Genomic DNA, 24,561 nt, shown 5'->3' with positions numbered 1-24,561 from the left:
TAGGCAAGAGTAAGTCCCTTTTTGTATGTGTTTTTATAGAAAATGACTTCTGATTGACTCATAGTAAAGCAAGCAGCAGAGGGTTATTTATTTCCCATCTGTAGAGGTGCAGGGAGCTATGCAGTGTCTCCCTGAGATGTGTGGGGAACTTCAATCTAAAAGCACCAATCAAGGAAAAGAAATGCAGCATAACACGGTGAGAGCCCTTTTGTTGATTTGGTGTCAGACAGTGTCTGGTTAGGGTAGCCATCAGGTGGGCCCAGAGACTCTCAGCAGACACAGGTGCCTTGGGTCCAGAGCTACCTCCTAGCCTCATTCCAGCTTCCTTCGGAGCCATTAGCCTTTAGTAGACACAACTCAAGAGGCAACAGAAGCTTGATTGAAATCATGACCTGGCCCTGGCCAGTGGGATGTGGGTTGTGCCACTTCTAGGTCTAGTCCATGTCAAATCCCACACTCTGTCCCTGGCTGCCTTCTTCCCCTTCAGCAGAGACCTTGGGGGCCATAGCAGATTGATGGCATCATTGGCCCTGATCCTTCTCACGTGGATTCTTCTCACACTCCTTCTCCACGCCCTTTCCACATGACTTTGCATTTCCTCTCACTGAAGAGGCAGAGCATGACACCTGGAGATCTAAGGGGCGGCCCAGCCGAGCTCAGCCCAAGCTGCCGACCCACAGACTCATGAGCTAAAAAAATGTTTATCATTATTTTGTGGTGGTTTTTTATGCAACATTCTCGTGGCACTAGATAAATGAAACAGTAGCAACCCCAAAAACTGAATGGAGCAGAGCCACCCCACCACCCAGGCCATTGGGTTCCAATGTGAACAAGCAGTAAGCTTTTACTGTGCCGTCACAGTGAGACTTCAGGGTTTGCTTATTACTGCAGCAGAGCCGATCCCTCCTAACTAATCCACAACGAAACGGATCATAGGCCCCCTCCTTGCTCCAGAGCCTGAGAGACCTGAGCAGAGGGGAGACGGTAGATAAATTGAATTGCAGGGACAGCAACTAGCCTATAGCTTGTGGAGAAGAAAAACTAGCCCATCTTCCAGAAGCCGAGGCACTGGTAAAGGGCCAGGGCAGAGTACTGCAGTGTGCTGGTGCTGAGGACCACTTCGCTGTAGCCCTGGTCCCACGCAGACTTGGACAGTCCTGACCAGGGCTTTTACTTATCCCCTGACCACGGTGCTCCAGGGCCACACGTAGGTGAAGTAGCTGCAACTGCTCATTCCACAGGGTGGGCTTCTTAACGGGCAGTGCTCCCACCATGCCCACCACCTGCCCCTCAGACTCAACCACCCAGAAGCAGGAGCCACTCTCACTGAAGTAGGATTTGGTGATGTCAGACATGTCTGTGTGCAAAGACATGATCTCAAACTGGATCCAGGGGTATTTGGCAAGAAACCTCAGGGCAGCAAGGAGGGAGGGGCTGGCCATGAAGGCCAGGACCCAGGAGCTAGAGACCAGGAATAGGGCAAGGGGCCCCCGCAAGCAAGAGCACAAGGGTTCGGGGCAGCTTTAGGATGTGGTGGAAGGTGGTGGGAAGGTGCTCGGTCATCACCTTGGAGAACAAGCCCACGACCCATTTGCGATAATTTTCCTGGTATTTGTGGATTTGATAAGGAGCCATGGAAGACTTCTGTGTCTGGATCTCAAAGTTCAAGAGAGAGGTAGGAGTCCCTGTGTGACTTCCTGGCAGCCCTGGGGGAGAGAGAAGAAGCCATGTGAGTGGCTTATCCTCCCACCCCCCAGAACTGGGGATGACCCTGATCAAGGATGTGTCTTTCTGCTTCTACCCAAGAGGAAATAGGCCACAACCACTGGGAGAAGGTGTAGAGTCAGAAAGGTCTGCATTTGATCCTGTCTCCATGCATGACCTTGGGCATATTACATAATCTTCTCTAAGAGCCTGCCTTCTGAAGTTGTGTAGCGGATTTAATAAAATAACACATACAAATCTCTGGTTATAAGTCCCCTCCCCTCCCCCTCTTTCCCCTTTCCCTGGCTCTCTCAGCTTCTCCATACATTGGGGTGGCACCATGCAGCAGCCAAGCGTGTGTCCCTCTCCCAGGGACCATACACTGCAGTAGTCCTGTGTTTCCAAGTACAGGTTTCAACAAAGGCTTCTTCCCACTTGCTTGCAAATTTTCAGGCTGTTGAGGTGGCATAAGAGCCAAACACCAAAAATAGACCAGCCTTGAGAGCCAGAGGAGGGTCCAGAGCTCCAGGCCACACCTAAGAACACTGTCCTTCCACCCATGGCCTCTCACCTGCTATCACAAGAGCCTTGAGTGTCCAGGGCAGCCTCTGCCCTCAGCCTCCAACTGGCATCCAGGAGAGACTGCAAGGGCATGCTCCACTTCCAGGGACCAGGTCCTGGATGGCACCTCATTGGCCAGCTCCTGGATATTTGTTAATCATAAATCCCAGGCTCAAGTAGCTGGGCTATGATGGAGCAGGGAGTCCATTCTCTGATCACTGGGTAATTAGCCTGGAGGGGGTACGCAGGGTCTGGAACAGCTCAGGAGTCCTTGCCCTTGTGGACGGCCTACACCCCACACCATGGCAGTCCACCCAGCACCTTGGTGCTATCTGATGTCCACCCTCAGCCCCTCCACACAGCTGCTATGACCCTGGGGAATTTGCCCCTCACCCTGTGCTCTGTCATCACAGACCAGAGTCCAAGTCCCCTGGCTCAGCATACGAGGTGCTTCACAGCCGGATGAGGGCAGCAGGGACCTGGTCATGCAGGGCCTATCATCCAGGTTAAGAAGTTTGGACTCTATTCCAAGAACACCAGGAGGCCATTGCTATGTTTTTAGCTGGGGAGTAACATAACCAGAGGTGGGGGTTGTGTGTGGTGTGGGTCTATTACTCTGGCTACATGTGGAAAATGGATTGGAAGAGCCAGGAATGGAAGCATATATCCCCCTGCCCCCAGAGGCTAGCACAGCAGTCCAGGCAAAAGAAGGGCCTCCAGATACAGACATGCAGGCTGCTCACTGTAAAAGAGCACCTCGTCCAAGAAGGCTAGTGGGAACTAAAATCCATGAGCCCTGGCACAGAGCTGTGTCTGACCAAAGGAAAAGGCACCTTTTTCTTATTTGCTCAAAGGTGTCACTGCTCACTGAACTGTGTTTCCAATAGGTTGTGTCTTTGTGAAGGGGGTGCCTTGTTCTATGTTCACAAAGAGCCATCTAGGCTAGCAGGGGTCCTACGAGAGAAAGCAGTGACTTAGACCAGAGTTGGGCCATGGGTGTGACCTGGCCCACTTGGAGGTGCACCTTGGGGGCAGAGATGGCAGGAGTTGATGATCTGAGGATGAAGAAGTTGTCAGCGATGACAGCCAGATTTCTGGCAAGAGCATCTAGGAAGACGCTGGAGAGAGACCAGACTTGGAGAGAAAGATCATAACCACCCCAAAGGTGCCACCCTGGCAGCTGGAATCCAGGGCTGGTGATGGAGACTGCTGAGGCTCCAGATCTTTGGCACGCAAAAAGGCCACAAGGGTTTAACTAACATGAAGGCAGGGTGGTGAGCCATGGGTATGTTACATTGTTTTCACTACATTTTAATATTTTTTTAAATGTTAAGCAAAACTTGAACTAAGAATCAAAAGAGAATAGAAGGCTCCAAAATACAGCTGAGTATCCCTAATGAGTCTATCTAATAATAACCAATCAGAAACCTAATAGTCAAGCTGAGGGGCCAGAGGTCCTTGATCTGTCCCTGCCCTCTCTTTCCTGTATTCTCACTGGCTTCTGTGGCTTCCTCAACACCCAATGGCCTTGGTTTACATTCAGGGTTTTCAACCTTCCTCATAGCCATGAATAATGAGGAGGATTTATTGACATGAAAAATAATTGTCAAAATATAGCACCAAGCTATAAAGGTTATAAAACAGTATGTTTTCATTCATTTTTGGAAAAATATAACAAAAATAATTTATACACACAAGCATGCAGAGAGAAAAGTCTGAATGGTTACACCAAACATTGGCAGCATTTGTCTCTGGATAGAGGAATTATAGGTAATTCTCTGTGAAGGAAATGAAGTCTGGAAGTCTCAGCACATTCCAGACTCTTGGCCCTGCATGCAGATGATGAAACTGAGGCTTGGCCTACATCAAGAAAGAGGAAACATCTCGAATAAACAACCTAATCTTGCACCTAAAGCAATCAGAGAAAGAAGAACAAAAAAATCCCAAAGCTAGCAGAAGGAAAGAAATCATAAAGATCAGATCAGAAATAAATGAAAAAGAAATGAAGGAAACAATAGCAAAGATCAATAAAACTAAAAGCTGGTTCTTTGAGAAGATAAACAAAATTGATAAACCAGTAGCCAGACTCATCAAGAGAAAAAGGGAGAACACTCAAATCAATAGAATTAGAAATGAAAAAGGAGAAGTAACCACTGACACTGCAGAAATACAAACGATCATGAGAGATTACTACAAGCAACTCTATGCCAATAAAATGGACAACCTGGAAGAAATGGACAAATTCTTAGAAATGCACAACCTGCCGAGACTGAACCAGGAAGAAATAGGAAATATGAACAGACCAATCACAAGCACTGAAATTGAAACTGTGATTAAAAATCTTCCAACAAACAAAAGCCCAGGACCAGATGGCTTCACAGGAGAATTCTATCAAACATTTAGAGAAGAGCTAACACCTATCCTTCTCAAACTCTTCCAAAATATTGCAGAGGGAGGAACACTCCCCAACTCATTCTACGAGGCCACCATCACCCTGATACCAAAACCAGACAAAGATGTCACAAAGAAAGAAAACTACAGGCCAATATCACTGATGAACATAGATGCAAAAATCCTCAACAAAATACTAGCAAACAGAATCCAACAGCACATTAAAAGGATCATATACCATGATCAAGTGGGGTTTATTCCAGGAATGCAAGGATTCTTCAATATACGCAAATCAATCAACGTGATACATCATATTAACAAATTGAAGGAGAAAAACCATATGATGATCTCAATAGATGCAGAGAAAGCTTTTGACAAAATTCAACACCCATTTATGATAAAAGCCCTGCAGAAAGTAGGCATAGAGGGAACTTTCCTCAACATAATAAAGGCCATATACGACAAACCCACAGCCAACATTGTCCTCAATGGTGAAAAACTGAAACCATTTCCACTAAGATCAGGAACGAGACAAGGTTGCCCACTCTCACCACTATTATTCAACATAGTTTTGGAAGTTTTAGCCACAGCAATCAGAGAAGAAAAAGAAATAAAAGGAATCCAAATTGGAAAAGAAGAAGTAAAGCTGTCACTGTTTGCAGATGACATGATACTATACATAGAAAATCCTAAGGATGCTACCAGAAAACTACTAGAGATAATCAATGAATTTGGTAAAGTAGCAGGATACAAAATTTATGCACAGAAATCTCTTGTATTCCTATACACTAATGACGAAAAATCTGAAAGTGAAATTAAGGAAACACTCCCATTTACCATTGCAACAAAAAGAATAAAATATCTAGGAATAAACCTACCTAAGGAGACAAAAGACCTGTATGCAGAAAATTATAAGACACTGATGAAAGAAATTAAAGATGATACAAATAGATGGAGAGATATACCATGTTCTTGGATTGGAAGAATCAACATTGTGAAAATGACTCTACTACCCAAAGCAATCTACAGATTCAATGCAATCCCTATCAAACTACCACTGGCATTTTTCACAGAACTAGAACAAAATATTTCACAATTTGTATGGAAACACAAAAGACCCCAAATAGCCAAAGAAATCTTGAGAATGAAACATGGAGCTGGAGGACTCAGGTTCCCTGACTTCAGACTATACTACAAAGCTACAGTAATCAAGACAGTTTGGTACTGGCACAAAAACAGAAACATAGATCAATGGAACAGGATAGAAAGCCCAGAGATAAACCCACGCATATATGGTCACCTTATCTTTGATAAAGGAGGCAAGCATATACAGTGGAGAAAAGACAGCCTCTTCAATAAGTGGTGCTGGGAAAACTGGACAGCTACATGTAAAAGTATGAAATTAGAACACTCCCTAACACCATACACAAAAATAAACTCCAAATGGATTAAAGACCTAAATGTAAGGCCAGACACTATCAAACTCTTAGAGGAAAACATAGGCAGAACACTCTATGACATAAATCACAGCAAGATCCTTTTTGACCCAACTCCTAGAGAAATGGAAATAAAAACACATATAAACAAATGGGACCTAATGAAACTTAAAAGCTTTTGCACAGCAAAGGAAACCATAAACAAGACCAAAAGACAACCCTCAGAATGGGAGAAAATATTTGCAAATGAAGCAACTGACAAAGGATTAATCTCCAAGATTTACAAGCAGCTCATGCAGCTCAATAACAAAAAAACAAACAACCCAATCCAAAAATGGGCAGAAGACCTAAATAGACATTTCTCCAAAGAAGATATACAGATTGCCAACAGACACATGAAAGAATGCTCAACATCATTAATCATTAGAGAAATGTAAATCAAAACTACAATGAGATATCATCTCACACCAGTCAGAATGGCCATCATCAAAAAATCTAGAAACAATAAATGCTGGAGAGGGTGTGGAGAAAAGGGAACCCTCTTGCACTGTTGGTGGGAATGTAAATTGATACAGCCACTATGGAGAACAATATGGAGGTTCCTTAAAAAACTAAAAATAGAACTACCATACGACCCAGCAATCCCACTACTGGGCATATACCCTGAGAAAACCATAACTCAAAAAGAGTCATGTACCACAATGTTCATTGCAGCTCTATTTACAATAGCCAGGACATGGAAGCAACCGAAATGTCCATCATCGGATGAATGGATAAAGAAGATGTGGCACATATATACAATGGAATATTACTCAGCCATAAAAAGAAACGAAATGGAGGTATTTGTAATGAGGTGGATGGAGTTAGAGTCTGTCATACAGAGTGAAGTAAGTCAGAAAGAGAAAAACAAATACAGTATGCTAACACATATATATGGAATCTAAGGAAAAAAAAAAAAAAGGTCATGAAGAACCTAGTGGCAAGATGGGAATAAAGACACAGACCTACTAGAGAATGGACTTGAGGATATGGGGAGGGAGAGGGGTAAGATGTGACAGGGTGAGAGAGTGGCATGGACATATATACACTGCCAAATGTAAAATAGATAGCTAGTGGGAAGCAGCCGCATAGCACAGGGAGATCAGCTCGATGCTTTGTGACCACCTAGAGGGGTGGGATAGGGAGGGTTGGAGGGAGGGAGACGCAGGAGGGAAGAGATATGGGAACATATGTATATGTATAACTGATTCACTTTGTTATAAAGCAGAAACTAACACACCATTGTAAAGCAATTATACTCCAATAAAGATGTTAAGAAAAAAAAAAAAAAAAACTGAGGCTTGGGAATCTTCCTGTCTCTGCCTCAGCCAACTTCTTTTTTTTATTATTTATTTTATCAAACTATAGTTGATTTACAGTGTGTTAATTTCTGCTGTGCAGCAAAGTGATTCAGTTATACATATGTGTACATTCTTTTCCAGATTTTTTTCCATTATGGTTTATCACAGAATATTGTATATAGTTCCCTGTGCTATACATTAGGACCTTGTTGTTTATCCATCCTATATATAATAGTTTGCATCTGCCCATCCCAAACTCCCAATCCACCCCTCCCCCACGCCCCCTCCCCCTTAGCAACCACAAGTCCGTTCTCTATGTCTGTGAGTCTGTTTCTGTTTTGTAGATGAGTTCATTTGTGTCATATTTTAGATTCCACATATAAGTGATATCATACGGTGTTTGTCTTTCTCTTTCTGACATCACTTAGCATGAAAATCTCTAGGTCCATCCATGTTGCTGCAAATGTGCCTCAGCCAACTCGTTTTTTTTTTTAAATATTTATTTATTTTTGGCTGCATTGGGTCTTAGTTGCGGCATGTGGGATCTTTTGTTGCAGCGCACCGGCTTCTCTCCAGCTGTGGTGCACAGGCTCAGTGGCTGTGGCGCAGACTTAGTTGCCCCATGGCATGTGGGATCTTAGTTCCCTGACCAGGGATTGAACCCATGTCCCCTGCATTGGAAGGTGGATTCTTAACCACTGGACCACCAGGGAAGTTCCCTCAGCCAACTCTTAAGAGTCTAAAGAGACCCAGCTAAGATTGTGAACTCCTAAAGGTAAGGCAGGTGTGTTATTTTATTCTATTATTTTATTTTTAATTAACCATTTAAATGTGTACAATTCAGTGGCATTTAGTACATTCACAATGTTGTGTAACTACCACCTCTATCTAGTTCCAAAGCATTTTCTTTACCCCAAAAGGAGACCTGTTAGTCAGTAGGTAGTCACTGCCTATTTCCACCGCTCCCGAGCCCCTGGCAAAAACTAACCTGCTTTCTGTCTCTATGGATTTACCTATTCTTGATGCTTCGTTTAAATGGAAACATGCAATATGTGAATTTTTATGTTCAGCCTCTTTCACTTTTGTTCTCAAAGTTCACCAATGTCCTAGCATGTATCAGTACTTCATTGCTTTTCATGGCTGAATAATGTTGCATGGTATGGATAGACCACATTTGTTCATCCAGTCATCCATTGATGGACACTTGAACTGTTTCCACCTTTCGGCTACTGTGAATAGTGCTGCTATGAACATTCTGTACAAGTGGTTGTTTCAACACCTGTTTTCAATTCCTTTGGTATATACCTAGGAGTGGAATTGCCGGGTCATAGGGTAACTCTATTTTAACATTTTGAGGAACTGCCAAACTGTTGTCCAGAGTTTTACGTTCCCACCAGCAGTGAGTCTTATTTGGTTTTACTATCTGCCTCAGCACTATGCAGGTACATACAGGGAAGGAGAGACAGCTGTTATTCACTGAGATATTAGATGCCTGGCACTGTGAGAAAGCACTTTTCCTATGCTGTACTCTTTGATATTGGCAGCAACCTAAGAGCTAAGGTTGATATTGTTTCCATTATTACAAATGGGAAACCGAAGCCCACAAGCCTGAGATATCCTACCCACAACCCCATAGAACATGGCAGGGTGGGACCCAAGCCTTGGCAGCTCTGACTTGAAGGCCTGAACATTTTGCTTTTTCAGTACCACGTGCTGACCCCAACAGGCAGCTGTCTGACAAGTGAATTATTAAGTAGTGTAAAGCACTGTATTCCAGGAGAACCAGCTCTGTCTGCTGGGATGCAAGATTCGCCTCCAAGCCTCATTATGCCCCTATCACCAGCGGTCAGACCATACTTGACCAAATTCCAATACGTGACTAAGGCTCCGTTCTTTCTTCAAGATCCAGTTTAGTGCTACCTTCTCCATCAAGACTTCTGACCCCTCTCAACCAGATGGATCTTGTATCTGCTCCCTCTTTGAAGCCTTTGTACTTCTCATTAAGCACTTATATCACTTAATTTATTAGTTGCTTAGCAAGTAACTGTTAACTTATTACAGTTAATTAAACAGTTACAAGTAACTGGATAAATTATTTTATTTTTCTATTGCCTATAGGAGCCTGATTATAATAGGTAATTATATTTTTGGAATCACTGTTATTCCCAGAGTTGTGGGATTTGAGAGCAGCATGTCAATGAAATCCCATGCTTGCATTTATGAGGAACACTTGCCTAATAGACCAGCTCAGTCCAGAAATGGGCCAATGAAATGGAAGGTACACAATCAAGACTCATAGAGTTTCAGAAGCCTCAGAAAGAGAAGGAAAATGTCCTGGAAAGAACACCATCTCCCCTGATCTCTCATCGGGGCTCCCAGTAACCTAGCCTCAGGTCAATGCCCTGGTCTCCCACTAAGAACTCATCACTTAAAAGAGACGAATGAGAGGAAATAACAGCAAATTATTTCAAGGGGAAAGAAAGTGGACTAATAGGTCCTTGGCAGGATGTTCAGAAATCCTAGAACAATGATTCAGCTCTACAGAAATGGTTCTAATCTAACTTAACCTTTTAACAAATTTAGCAAAAGGGAGATGGTATCAGCACTCAAATTAGGATAACTCGAGCTGATTTTACAGGTATAGATCACCAAAGGGCCTAATTATGAAGGTGTGGATGGGTAGAGGGGAACCAGGAGTGTTATTGCTCAGAGGCCTGAAGGGAGGTGGAGGGAGAGGTGACAGGAGTCTGACCCAGGAGTTGAGTAGCACAGACCGCCCTGAGAGGTTCAGGGCCAAAGCCAGCCTAGGGGTCCTTGCAGGGAGGGGCCAGGAGAATAAACACCCTGGCCTCATTCTCCTGCTAGCCTCCCCCCTTCACACACACTGGCCAAACCCAAGTAGAAGCCAAGGGGAAGGGAGGACCTCTTGCTGGGTACATGGTAAGTCAGCCTCCAGGGCAGAGAGAAGAGTGGAGAAAGATGAAGGGTGACCTGGAGGGAACAATGGGAGACTACTGGCACAGAGGATTATGAAAACAAGAACAGGCAAATCTGATGAATACAAACTTTGCTCATTGCACCCAATCAACCTAGAGAGTTGTGCTTTACTCAGTATTGTAACATGGAGTACAGATGGCACGTCAGTCAGCAAAACAAAGCCAGGAGCAGGGAAGCAGCTGCAACCCCAGCACAGGTTCCAGAGCAGAGGAATTGACTACTGTAGTTTGCAGACAAGTGGAAAGGTCATCAAGGGGAAAAGCAGAATGAGAATGGCAGCAGGAGGCCTGAAATAGCCTGTGAGCCATGAGGCTCCTTCTAAAAAGAAGGTACAAGGCTTAGGAGCAGTTCTTGTAGTTCTTCTGAGTGTGTGCTGGGGAGGGGAATAGGGGATTAAAGACCATTTCACTGTAGTTACAGCCTTAGTTGTTCCCAAGACTGGGGAGAGGGGGATTAACAATGATTGCCTGGGTAACAGAGCCCCCTTCCCTCACCTTATCCCAGAGACAGCTGGCTTTTTACTTTAATATGTAACCCTTGACTAAGGAGCCAGATAAGGGTGTCCTACCAAACTGCATCCCTTCTCTGCCAGCACCAAAGTCCCTATAATTACAGGTTGCTTTTGCTGGGGAGCCTTTAGGCTCTGAAGCAACCTGGTTAATTTAGGAACAAAGAACATTGTTCCTAAATTGGATCAATTTTTTTAGAGAAAAAGCTTGTGGTGCTTACGTTAACTTCTTTCCCAGGAAATGGCATTACTTTTTCTTTTTTCTTCTTCACCCAAAGGCTCACAAAGAGTTGAAAACATTATAAATAGTTACAGAAATAAACCCTTTCAAAACACTCTTCATAACAAACTAATAAACAGTTCAACTTCACCAGTAGTCTGACAACTCAAAATGGTGAAAATGTTGAAAAGTTAAAAGGCATTGTTGGCGAGTCTGCTGAGACTGGCACACTTGTGCCAATTACAAGTGCAAAATGGCACCTTTCTGGTATTAAAAAATGCATATCCTCTTCCCTAATAACTCCACTTCAGGGAAGCTATCCTAAAGAAAGAAACGTGTACAGAGATTTATTTGCAAAAGCAAAGTGAAAAATTGAAAGCAATGTTATTGTATAAAAATAGAATTACATATGTGATGTTTCACATTGATAAAAACATGTTTGAGAGTGATGGCAAGGGAAGAAGTAGTGTGGAGTCATTAGAAGCATAGAATCAGGGGTCACTCAGGTAGATCTGAGTTCTAATTTTGACCACAAGCACTTTGAGCTTTAGGGCAGCTTTGACTCCCTAAGGTTCAGGGGAAGAGATGCCTTCATAATGGAGAGGTCTGGCAGGGGGTGGGGAACACCTTAATGAAGTGACCAAACTGTATCACCAATGATGAAGCCAAATGACATGATGTGCCTCCCAACAATATACAACTGGAAGGACACAAAATCTACTCTCATTCCCCAAAATTTTTAAACTGACTCGAATCATGAACAAACTCATTCTGAAATTCTGAAACACATCTAGGGTACTCGTCAAAGAATGTCAACATCACTTAAAAAAAAAAAGAAAGAAAGAAAGAAAGATTGTTCTATGGGACTTCCCTGGCAGTCCAGTGGTTAAGACTTTGCCTTCCAATGCAAGGGGTGCAGATCTGATCCCTGGTTGGGGAGCTAAGATCCCACATGCCTTGTGGCCAAAAAACCAAAACATAAAACACAAGCAATATTGTAACAAATTCAATAAAGACCTTAAAAATGGTCCACATCAGGACTTCCCTGGTGGCACAGTGGTTAAGACTCTGCGCTCCCAATGCAGGGGGACCAGGTTCGATCCCTGGTCAGGGAACTAGATCCCACAGGCATGCTGCAACTAAGGAGCTTGCGTGCCGCAACTAAGGAGCCACCTGCTGCAACTAAGACCCGGCACAACCAAATTAAATAAATAAATATTTAAAAAAATAAAAATACTTATGAATAAATATTTATAAAAAATGGTCCACATTTAAAAAATATCTTAAAAAAAAAGATTGTTCTAGATTAAAGGAGACTAAGAGACATGACCACTAAACACAATGTAGGGTGAAGTGTCATGAGGTCTGCAATTTACTTTCAAATATTTCAGAAAAGCAAGCAAATGTAGCAAAATGTTAACAAATAGTGAAATCACATGAAAGTCACATGGATGTTCATTGTATTATTTTCAATTGTTCTGTAGGTTTGAAACTTTTTGAAATAGAGTTCAGAGACTAAATTTGCTTCCTTGAAGGTGGTAAAATCTCTTGGGGTTGTAGAGAGGACTATATGAGGCAGTGTATATAAAGAGCTTAGCACAGCACATGCAAGAAATGCTAACGATGTGCTTTGGTACCTTATTAATGACCACAATGGAAATAAATGTATGTTTGTCCCCTAAGGATTTCTACCTCTCCATTCTCTAGCATGGTGCAGGATCGCACTCCCCCACCCCTTTTGATGTTGGCATGGCCATGCGACTGGACAGTGAAACATGAGATAAGCGATATCTGTCACTTCCACATGGGAGCTTTAAGAGCCACCATGTAACTCACAGCATGACTTCCAGCTGTGCAGTGACCCACAGAGCGCATGCTGACATAAAGCCTTCGGCTGACTGGATTCCTGAGTCACTGCAATGAGTCTTCCTACTGATTCACAGTGGCTACGTGGAGTGAGCAAGACACAAACTTTTGTCGTATGAAACCAATGAGCTTTAGGGACCCTAAATTACAGCCTAATCTAACCTAGGAGTCCAGAAACTACTGCCCTGTGGTCAAATCTTGCCCATCACTTATTTTTGTAAATAAAGTTTTACTGGGATACAGTTGTGTGTATCTTTTTTTTTTAAAATATTTATTTATTTATTTATTTATTTATTTATTTATTTATGGCTGTGTTGGGTCTTTGTTTCTGTGCGAGGACTTTCTCTAGTTGTGGCAAGCGGGGGCCACTCTTCATCGCGATGCACGGGCCTCTCACTATCGCGGCCTCTCTTGTTGCGGAGCACAGGCTCCAGACGCGCAGGCTCAGTAATTGTGGCTCACGGGCCCAGCTGCTCCGCGGCATGTGGGATCTTCCCAGACCAGGGCTCGAACCCGTGTCCCCTGCATTGGCAGGCAGATTCTCAACCACTGCGCCACTAGGGAAGCCCCCTGTGTGTATCATTTATATACCGTCTGTGGATGCTTCAGCACTACAACAGCAAGACCTGAGTAGGTGCAACAGACACCATATGGCCTGTAGAACTGCAAACACGTACTACCTTGTCCTTAACAGAAAAGTTTGCTGACCCCTAACCTACTCTATCTTGACTGACACAATCATATTTTAAGACAAAATAGAAAAAAAAAAAGAACCCAAAGCATTTATAAAACATGACTTTTAGCTGTAAAACCTTGGGCAAGTTATTTATTACTTCTACAACCTTTTAGTTGCCTTTGTGTAAAATGGGAGTATTAACAGTATCTGCCTCATATGATGCCGTGATAATTAAATGAATTCTTGCATGTAAAAACTTGGAACCAGGAGGCTTGGAACAGCAATGCTGGAGTAGCCAGAAGTAAGTGCAGGAATATGAGCTGAGGGATATAAAGTCATGAAGACAAGAACTCAGTACATTGTAGACACCCAATAAATGTTAGCAATTATTCCACTTACATAAAAATAAAATATATTTGAACAGAAACAGAAGACTAGAAGACAATAACAAATAACAGTAACCATGGTTATCTTTTAAAATATTAAGAGATAGGATCAGGAATGGTTGTGTTTTTTTTTTCTTTGTTACCATTCTGTGTTTTAAAATTTTCTACAACAAACATAATAGATTTTATAATCCGGAAAAAATAATGAATGTTTTTTATAATTGCTGAAAATTTTTAATATTTCTGTCATTTCACAAAACATCTTTTGTTGACATTCTACAAATGATACCATCCAATAATGTCCCAATACTTTCTTCTTGTGAAGATAGTTTATATACCTGTAAAAATAAAAGACAGATTATGACATGCTGACATATTCATGTACTACTTTCATTACACGAGCATGTATATGTGAATTTATTTATTACTCAATTATTGGGATAATGGTGTAAAATCACAATGTGATTAAAATATGGAAAGTAGATGACAATTCATCACTTACGTCAAAAGTTTCAATTGCAGTTATGGTGATAACTCTCTAAACATAGAAATACATTTGTACCAATTTTAAAAGCATACATATAGACATTAACTTCATACTACATTTTACATTTCAAATGTACTGCGTAAGATATAGATATTTAAAATTATCTATTCTTTTAAAAAGAATGCATCAGGCTTCCCTGGTGGCACAGTGGTTAAGAATCCGCCTGCCAAAGCAGGAGACACGGGTTTGAGCCCTGGCCCGGGAAGATCCCACATGCTGCTGAGCAAATAAGCCCGTGCACCACAACTACTGAAGCCTGTGCTCTAGAGCCCAAGAGCCACAACTACTGAGCCCGTGTGTCACAACTACTGAAGTCCGCGTGCCTAGAGCCCATGCTCGGCAACAAGAGAAGCCACTGCAATGACAAGCCTGCGCACTGCAACGAAGAGTAGCACCCGCTTGCCGCAACTGCAGAAAGCCCGTGCGCAGCAACGAAGACCCAACGTAGCCACAAATAAATAAATTTATATATATATAAAAAGAATGCATCAACTAAGTTTTTAATTATATGTTATATAAACCTGCATTTCCAATTCTTTGCATCTATAATTATTTTTCAAGTAACTTTTAATTACATTAACCTTTCTTAAAAGTTAAAAAAATATATAGAAGCATTGGTGTTCAATAAGCAAACAGTATTATTCCACATCTACCATGCTCTTTCTAAAAATACAGGCTTACAAACCTTTTTGACTTCTGTAATATTTGTTATTTCAGGGAGATTTTTGAGAGAAACTTGATGACCTTCTACCTGAGATATTAGGTATTCTTGATTTATTTGTTTTTCTCCCTCTTCAATATAAGCAATCAGAACTGAAGTGTCATTTGCCGAGATACCAAATTTTTTCAAGGCCTCTGAAATCTAAGGGGGAATAAAAAGACAATAAAACCAGTAGTTTCAAAATCTGAAATCTCTCCCCATTTGTGCTCTTTCCTGGTCAGATTCTTATTTTTCATATCCTAATAGTTTTCTCTGTCTACAGTTTTCCAACAATCCCTTCCTAATATCTACCAGCTCTGCCTCTTGAGTCCTCCCTGCTCAAAGCTGCGCCTCACTCCCATAGATTCAAGCCTGGACTTGGCACGGTGCACAAACACCCACTCCCCCGGACCTAAGTGACCCTCTAGCCGTGCACTCCTGCCCTCTAGCCAGTCAGGACAGTTTGGGCCTCCCGTCATTTCATACTTTTTTGCCTGGGCTCACACTTTGCCCTCTGCCTGGAGTGCCCTCATCTTTCAAGGTCCAGTTCAAATGCCACTCCCCTTGCACTTTCCTCCTTACAGAATGAATTGCTTCTTTGTTCCCACAGATTTGCATTATTATTCCCATTATATCAATTATCTTAGAGCATTTGGACTTTGTCTTGTTCATCTGCCTTCCTCAGAAACATATTTGTTTCTTCTGCCCCTACAGCTGGAACAGGGTAGGGAACAGATGTTTATGAATTGTACAATCTCCTGAGTTATTTCAGTGATCTCAAAGAAACAATAGTTACCCAGTAATTTTCCCCCAGGTACTGGGGAATTCTATTACCACACATTTTATAAATTTTTCAAACATCTGTATTTTAAACTATGCCATGGGTTTCCTAACTTTTCTCTTGATGTCAGCACTTGATTGTGTTGTTAATAGTAGTAGTAATACTAAAACTTCGTCAGCAAAATTACATTTTTTTTTTTCAAATGTTCCCCAGGTAGAATGTTTTTAACTCAATAACTTTGATTACTATCAATATCTCAAACCACAAACTCTTCCTATGCACTGGGTGTGTGAGCATGTGTTAAAGGGCTGTTCTAGGTCCCAGGCAGGCTTCTGGTGTATGGAAAAGACATGGGTTCTATCCTCAAAGAGTTCATGGGGAGAACGAAAGATACACATGATAACACACAAATATCCATGCCTAATTTTTATCATTAGATTTAAATATAATTTAGAGTGATCTTCCTGACTCTATATGGTCAGGAAGGACAAATAAAACTATCCTCACTTAATTTAGCAAAACTTTAGTTTACTCATATGTGAAGTGACTCCAAAGCTTATTTGTCTAGTAAGAGGCAATGCTAAACCTCAGCTCTCTGTCCAGCATTCTTTCTTCACTATCATTTCCGTTTGTTACTAACAACAGGCTCCAACCCAACACTGAGTACAAAGGCTACCATGACAAGGTCAAAAGATATAAAGTAAGTAAATTCCATATTAATTACATTGTTATTTGGGGAAAGATTGAAAATAATTTCAGTAGATAGAGTTCTTGTCTTCATTTTTTCCAGTTTGTAGAGGTGAACTGCTTTGTTTGCTGCCACAAGTATCTGAAATGGATCGACAATCTACCAAAGAAAACAAAAAGAATTACACACAGAGACTCTGGAGTACTCTGAAGACATATGCCCTATATCATGGTAACTCCAGTGTCAGGCTGTTTTACTTCATCACAATTCCTATGGACTACATTTTCAAAATTTTCAAAATCTCAAGGGCTTACGGTGTTTAGAAAATCACAGAATTTTACAGTTGCAAGAAACTTAGATAAATAATAAAAAGTTCGGAAGCAACACTTATTGAGGGCTATTATTATGGGAAAGGCCATTTCTCAACATTTTACCAAACCCCAAAGATATCAGAAGGAAAGAAATCATAAAGATCAGATCAGAAATAAATGAAAAAGAAATGAAGGAAACAATAGCAAAGATCAATAAAACTAAAAGCTGGTTCTTTGAGAAGATAAACAAAATTGATAAACCAGTAGCCAGACTCATCAAGAGAAAAAGGGAGAACACTCAAATCAATAGAATTAGAAATGAAAAAGGAGAAGTAACCACTGACACTGCAGAAATACAAACGATCATGAGAGATTACTACAAGCAACTCTATGCCAATAAAATGGACAACCTGGAAGAAATGGACAAATTCTTAGAAATGCACAACCTGCCGAGACTGAACCAGGAAGAAATAGGAAATATGAACAGACCAATCACAAGCACTGAAATTGAAACTGTGATTAAAAATCTTCCAACAAACAAAAGCCCAGGACCAGATGGCTTCACAGGAGAATTCTATCAAACATTTAGAGAAGAGCTAACACCTATCCTTCTCAAACTCTTCCAAAATATTGCAGAGGGAGGAACACTCCCCAACTCATTCTACGAGGCCACCATCACCCTGATACCAAAACCAGACAAAGATGTCACAAAGAAAGAAAACTACAGGCCAATATCACTGATGAACATAGATGCAAAAATCCTCAACAAAATACTAGCAAACAGAATCCAACAGCACATTAAAAGGATCATATACCATGATCAAGTGGGGTTTATTCCAGGAATGCAAGGATTCTTCAATATACGCAAATCAATCAACGTGATACATCATATTAACAAATTGAAGGAGAAAAACCATATGATGATCTCAATAGATGCAGAGAAAGCTTTTGACAAAATTCAACACCCATTTATGATAAAAGCCCTGCAGAAAGTAGGCATAGAGGGAACTTTCCTCAACATAATAAAGGCCATATACGACAAACCCACAGCCAACATTGTCCTCAATGGTGAAAAACTGAAACCATTTCCACTAAGATCAGGAACGAGACAAGGTTGCCCACTCTCACCACTATTATTCAACATAGTTTTGGAAGTTTTAGCCACAGCAATCAGAGAAGAAAAAGAAATAAAAGGAATCCAAATTGGAAAAGAAGAAGTAAAGCTGTCACTGTTTGCAGATGACATGATACTATACATAGAAAATCCTAAGGATGCTACCAGAAAACTACTAGAGATAATCAATGAATTTGGTAAAGTAGCAGGATACAAAATTTATGCACAGAAATCTCTTGTATTCCTATACACTAATGATGAAAAATCTGAAAGTGAAATTAAGGAAACACTCCCATTTACCATTGCAACAAAAAGAATAAAATATCTAGGAATAAACCTACCTAAGGAGACAAAAGACCTGTATGCAGAAAATTATAAGACACTGATGAAAGAAATTAAAGATGATACAAATAGATGGAGAGATATACCATGTTCTTGGATTGGAAGAATCAACATTGTGAAAATGACTCTACTACCCAAAGCAATCTACAGATTCAATGCAATCCCTATCAAACTACCACTGGCATTTTTCACAGAACTAGAACAAAAAATTTCACAATTTGTATGGAAACACAAAAGACCCCGAATAGCCAAAGAAATCTTGAGAACGAAAAATGGAGCTGGAGGAATCAGGCTCCCTGACTTCAGACTATACTACAAAGCTACAGTAATCAAGACAGTTTGGTACTGGCACAAAAACAGAAACATAGATCAATGGAACAGGATAGAAAGCCCAGAGATAAACCCACGCACATATGGTCACCTTATCTTTGATAAAGGAGGCAAGCATATACAGTGGAGAAAAGACAGCCTCTTCAATAAGTGGTGCTGGGAAAACTGGACAGCTACATGTAAAAGTATGAAATTAGAACACTCCCTGACACCATACACAAAAATAAACTCCAAATGGATTAAAGACCTAAAAGTAAGGCCAGACACTATCAAACTCTTAGAGGAAAACATAGGCAGAACACTCTATGACATAAATCACAGCAAGATCCTTTTTGACCCAACTCCTAGAGAAATGGAAATAAAAACACATATAAACAAATGGGACCTAATGAAACTTAAAAGCTTTTGTACAGCAGAGGAAACCATAAACAAGACCAAAAGACAACCCTCAGAATGGGAGAAAATATTTGCAAATGAAGCAACTGACAAAGGATTAATCTCCAAGATTTACAAGCAGCTCATGCAGCTCAATAACAAAAAAACAAACAACCCAATCCAAAAATGGGCAGAAGACCTAAATAGACATTTCTCCAAAGAAGATATACAGATTGCCAACAAACACATGAAAGAATGCTCAACATCATTAATCATTAGAGAAATGCAAATCAAAACTACAATGAGGGGCTTCCCTGGTGGTGCAGTGGTTGAGAATCTGCCTGCCCATGCAGGGGACACGGGTTCGAGCCCTGGTCTGGGAAGATCCCACATGCCGCGGAGCAACTAGGCCCGTGAGCCACAACTACTGAGCCTGCGCGTCTGGAGCCTGTGCTCCGCAACAAGAGAGGCCGCGATAGTGAGAGGCCCACGCACCGCAATGAAGAGTGGCCCCCCCTTGCCGCAACTGGAGAAAGCCCTCACACAGAAACTAAGACCCAACACAGCCAAAAAAAAAAATAAATAAATAAATAAATAAATAAATAATAATTAAAAAAAAAAAAAACTACAATGAGATATCATCTCACACCGGTCAGAATGGCCATCATCAAAAAATCTAGAAACAATAAATGCTGGAGAGGGTGTGGAGAAAAGGGAACCCTCTTGCACTGTTGGTGGGAATGTAAATTGATACAACCACTATGGAGAACAGTATGGAGGTTCCTTAAAAAACTAAAAATAGAACTACCATACGACCCAGCAATCCCACTACTGGGCATATACCCTGAGAAAACCATAATTCAAAAAGAGTCATGTACCAAAATGTTCATTGCAGCTCTATTCACAATAGCCAGGACATGGAAGCAACCTAAGTGTCCATCATCAGATGAATGGATAAAGAAGATGTGGCATATATATACAATGGAATATTACTCAGCCATAAAAAGAAACGAAATGGAGTTATTTGTAGTGAGGTGGATGGAGTTAAAGACTGTCATACAGAGTGAAGTAAGTCAGAAAGAGAAAAACAAATACAGTATGCTAACACATATATATGGAATCTAAGGAGAAAAAAAAAAAAAAAAAGGTCATGAAGAACCTAGTGGCAAGACGGGTATAAAGACACAGACCTACTAGAGAATGGACTTGAGGATATGGGGAGGGAGAGGGGTAAGATGTGACAAAGAGAGAGAGTGGCATGGACATATATACACTACCAAACGTAAAATAGATAGTTAATGGGAAGCAACCGCATAGCACAGGGAGATCAGCTCTGTGCTTTGTGACCACCTAGAGTGTGGGATAGGGAGGGCGGGAGGGAGGAAGATGCAAGAGGGAAGAGATATGGGAACATATGTATATGTATAACTGATTCACTTTGTTATAAAGCAGAAACACACCATTGTAAAGCAATTATACTCCAATAAAGATGTTAAAAAAAAAAATTTTACCTTCATTTTCTATACTTCTCAAAACTACCCTATGATATCTGTATCATTATTCACATGCAATAGATGAGGAAACCAAGGCAATGAATGAGCTGGAATTCCAGTTCTGTCACTTACTACCGAGGGAACCTGGGCGAATTCCTTAGTGTTTTATCTGTAGAAGCAGATAATCACCATACTTACTTCACAGGGTTGCTGTGAAGATTAAGTGAGTTAGTGGTATATGTAAAGAACTTAGAACAATGCCAGGAACCAAATAAGCACTATATAAAGGTTGGCTACCACTTGCTCAAAGTCATAATAAATGGCATATCTGGGATTTAAGTCCTGCTGATTCTACCACTATGCAATGCCTCCTTTACAGAGATTTTCTAGTTCAGAAGAGAAGATGGAGATCCAGGCATCTGCCATCACATCAGAGCTAGACGACCTTTCACATCTCCAAGGGCAGGCTCTGGCACTTCAGCTTCTATTCACTGTTAAATTCAAGGCTGGCCAAATCTGATTCCACTCTACAGCTTGGACAAGAACTTTTTACCTGAAGATAACAATTTTAGGCCCACCTATAACGTCATGAAAAATCATCATATTCTTAAACTCCCCATATAGTTCACTCATTCCCATGAGTACTTACCACTGTAGGATTTATTAATGAGCCATCAATGGCACCTTCTATGGCCTTTTTTCTCAAGTCTCCAGCATTTTTTACATCTTTAAATAACAGAAGGGTCACCCTGTATTCGGGAAATAGGTCCAGCTGATGTGTCAACTGCATTTCATCGATAAGCAGGATTCTATTGCACAAGACCAAAAAACCAAAAGTTAATAACTGTAAGTCACTAACAAACAAATATCCTTACTAACAATTAAATATATTAAAGTAACTTTAATAATAAGATGTAGAACTGTTAAACTAGAAAAATCCACCCCGAAACATTTGGCATTTTCATGAGACACTGTCTTCCTAACCCTGCTCAAGCTGTTTCTAGCTTCCTTTGCCATTCCTGGGAAAGGATCAAGGTTGACACGTGGCCCCCTGGCAGTGCAGATAAGGCAGGCTCTGATGCATGCATGAAGGGCAGCTTCCCAACAGACAACTAGGAGCAGAAAACCAAAAATTTTTTAGACCACAGGTTACTTATAGCATTAAGGAAACCTCACTCTAACTTGGTCTTTTTAGCTTTCTGATCTCACCATTTATTTATATTTTAGCAGAACCTAGGCACAAATATAAAGAAAATAATCTTATAGAAGAAAGTATGACACAACTCAAAGATATTCATTTCACACATGGGAATTTAGCCAAGAGGGTACAATTCTTAAATAATAATACTGACCCTTTATAGACATAAATTTAACAAGAAAAGGACATAAAAGACAAATAACTGGAAAGACATAATCTATCTTTGAAATGGAAAAACGAAGCACTGCAAAAATCTGATCTTTAAAACAATTTCAATTAAAGTCCCAGCGAGATATTTGGGTGAGGCAATTTTTTTTAAAATTAATTAATTTACTTATTTATGGCTGTGTTGGGTCTTCATTTCTGTGCGAGCGCTTTCTCTAGTTGTGGCAAGCGGGGGCTACTCTTCATCGCGGTGCGCGGACCTCTCACTATCGCGGCCTCTCCTGTTGCGGAGCACAGGCTCCAGACACGCAAGCTCAGTAATTGTGGCTCACGGGCCCAGCTGCTCCGCGGCATGTGGGATCTTCCCAGACCAGGGCTCGAACCCGTGTCCCCTGAATTGGCAGGCAGATTCTCAACCACTGCGCCACCAGGGAAGCCCGGGTGAGGCAATTTTATAGGTTCATTTTATCCTTTTACCTAGGAGGTTCCATTGCTAGCATTTTTCTTAAGGAATAAATTGGCAATCTGAGGATTTATGTATTAAGATGTCCTTCTCATCATCCTAGGAGTAAAAAGTTGAAAACCTACCTAACTAGTAACAGGGGATTGGTTTTTACTAAACAACCACTAAAAACTAGTCTTGAAGAGTAGTTAAGGATGTGTAAATATAGCAATAAATAGCATTAAGTACTTCACATCTGACTGGAAAACAAAACACAAAATGTGACATAAATTGTGGGGTTTTTAAAAGGTACACAAAAAGAAAAAATATTGAAAGAAAAATACAACAAAAAGTTATCCTTGGGCTTCCCTCGTGGCGCAGTGGTTGAGAATCTGCCTGCCAATTCAGGGGACACGGGTTCGAGCCCTGGTCTGGGAAGATCCCACATTCCGCGGAGCAACTAGGCCTGTGAGCCACAACTACTGAGCCTGCGCGTCTGGAGCCTGTGCTCCGCAACAGGAGAGGTCGCGATAGTGAGAGGCCCGCGCACCGCGATGAAGAGTGGCCCCCGCTTGCCACAACTAGAGAAAGCCCTTGCACAGAAACGAAGACCCAACACAGCCAAAAATAAATAAATAAACAAATGTGGGGTTTAAAAAAAAAAGTTAGCCTTGACTTGCTGGAATTACATCTGATCTTTTCTGTTACAATCAGGAAAGAATAAAATTTGTGAATAATGTCGTAGCACACAGCAGTTCAACCTTTATTATCATGATAACGTCCAATGGAAAAAGAATAGATACAGACAGAATGTATACCCAATTATACAAAAAGATGCACTCAGAAAGCAAAAACATAAAGGAAGCACACCAAAATACGGCCATCTTGGATAGTAGAATTGCAGGTAATTTTTACTGTTTTCTATAAAAAATATTTTTGTGTGTATGTTCTGAATTTTCTGCAGTGTGCACACAAAATATAACGAGTACATATAACCAGGGAGGAAAAAATTTTTTGTGGTTTTTGTTTTTACACTAGGGGAAAAAGGCCCCCTAGCAAACGTCAAAATGGTTTGTTTTGTTTTATATAATTCACTCAGGTCAGAAACTTCGAATCATCGTTGGATACTAACCTCTCACTCAAGTCCCATATCTAATCCAAAAGTCTTGTCAATTTTTAAATATCATCTTGACAGCTCCAATTCTCTCCTATACCCACTGCCTCCACCGTAGGCCACCATCTCTCATCTACATCTGTGACCTCCTAGAAGTGGTCGCCTCAAAATTCCTGCCCTCCTATCATCCAACCTCCACCCACGGGCGTTCCAAACTGTATGATCTGGGCCCTTCCTCCCTCTTCGGCTTCCTAGCGCACCCCTCCCCTGATCGCGCTCATTCCGCCACCACCGCACTTGACTTCTCAGCTTCAAGTCACCAAGCTCCCGCCCCCGCGCGCCCTCTAGGACAGGCAGTTCCCCTGATGCAATCCTCCCTCCCTTCAACTCGCCGGTAAGAGTCCACTTACCAGCGCGCCCACAACCCAGGACTAGCTCCCTATTCCACGAGCTCCTCTGTCACAACTTTGGTGAGTCGCGGCCTTATCAGGGTGACGTATCGTCAGCTGATACATCAGGGAGAGACTAAGCCGATCATTGCCCGGCTGCATCCCAGGGCCGGGCCTCGGGAGGCGCTCGATAAACGAGGACGCCGAGAATCACATCCGTTGTCTAGAAAATGGGTGCCGGGACTGCGTCTTCCGTTCCCGCCCGGCCAGCTCTTGCTCGGCGAGGACTCACCGTCGCCCCCCTGTTCTTCTCGTAAGATCTTCCCCACGGAAACAAAGTCCTGAACTTCCGGAAGATCAACCTCAGCTGCGCCCCTTCTCCGCCCTCCCAGCACACCCTTCTTCCCCGGCTTGAATCGCATCAGCGGACGCGAAGGAGAGCCGGAGCTCCGTCCGCCACTTCCGGCGAGGGAGGAGGGGAGACTCC

The 24,561-nt window shown here is 41.7% G+C and overlaps 3 protein-coding genes across 7 annotated transcripts in view; all 3 read right to left on the bottom strand.

Annotated features, from left to right (window-relative positions):
• The window catches only part of LOC309643963 (RNA/RNP complex-1-interacting phosphatase-like), a 162,886-nt gene that overhangs the window by 92,853 nt on the left and 45,472 nt on the right, over window positions 1-24,561 (bottom strand). The window lies entirely within an intron of this gene.
• On the bottom strand, window positions 65-5,347 carry NAT8 (N-acetyltransferase 8 (putative)). Its single transcript, XM_082427193.1, is given in 4 exon segments — window positions 65-1,150; window positions 1,152-1,171; window positions 1,173-1,490; window positions 1,492-5,347. Coding segments are annotated over 4 exon segments (591 nt in total). The 5' UTR covers window positions 1,636-5,347; the 3' UTR covers window positions 65-1,041.
• Window positions 14,152-24,360, bottom strand: TPRKB (TP53RK binding protein). 3 transcript variants are annotated; one of them, XM_082427195.1, is made up of 6 exons: window positions 24,096-24,360; window positions 21,416-21,575; window positions 16,838-16,960; window positions 15,318-15,494; window positions 14,588-14,623; window positions 14,152-14,423 (listed from the first exon to the last, which is right to left on the bottom strand). In XM_082427195.1, the coding sequence occupies exons 2-6, from the start codon at window positions 21,554-21,556 to the stop codon at window positions 14,337-14,339; spliced, it is 564 nt and encodes a 187-aa protein (XP_082283321.1). In that variant the 5' UTR covers window positions 21,557-21,575; window positions 24,096-24,360; the 3' UTR covers window positions 14,152-14,336. The 3 variants fall into 3 exon arrangements, with proteins under 3 accessions (XP_082283321.1, XP_082283322.1, XP_082283323.1); XM_082427196.1 differs by lacking the exon at window positions 24,096-24,360 and adding an exon at window positions 23,704-23,885; XM_082427197.1 differs by lacking the exon at window positions 14,588-14,623 and having other exon boundaries at window positions 24,096-24,359.

Source organism: Balaenoptera physalus, assembly GCF_965194825.1.
Source record: "Balaenoptera physalus genome assembly, chromosome: 15".
In the NCBI taxonomy this organism is placed as follows: Eukaryota; Metazoa; Chordata; class Mammalia; order Artiodactyla; family Balaenopteridae; genus Balaenoptera; species Balaenoptera physalus.
Note: the sequence above shows the minus strand (reverse complement) of the source record. Positions and strands in the feature narration are given on the sequence as shown.

Bases quoted from the DNA above. Each gene is read 5' to 3' on its own strand.
- TPRKB (XM_082427195.1), bottom strand. From the start codon at position 21,556: ATGCAGTTGACACATCAGCTGGACCTATTTCCCGAATACAGGGTGACC. The intron at 14,624-15,317 runs GTTTGTAAGCCT...TTCTATGTTTAG, and splicing joins ATATTACAGAAGTCAAAAAG to AGAGTTATCACCATAACTGC. The intron at 14,424-14,587 runs GTAAGTGATGAA...TTATTTTTACAG, and splicing joins CTGCAATTGAAACTTTTGAC to GTATATAAACTATCTTCACA.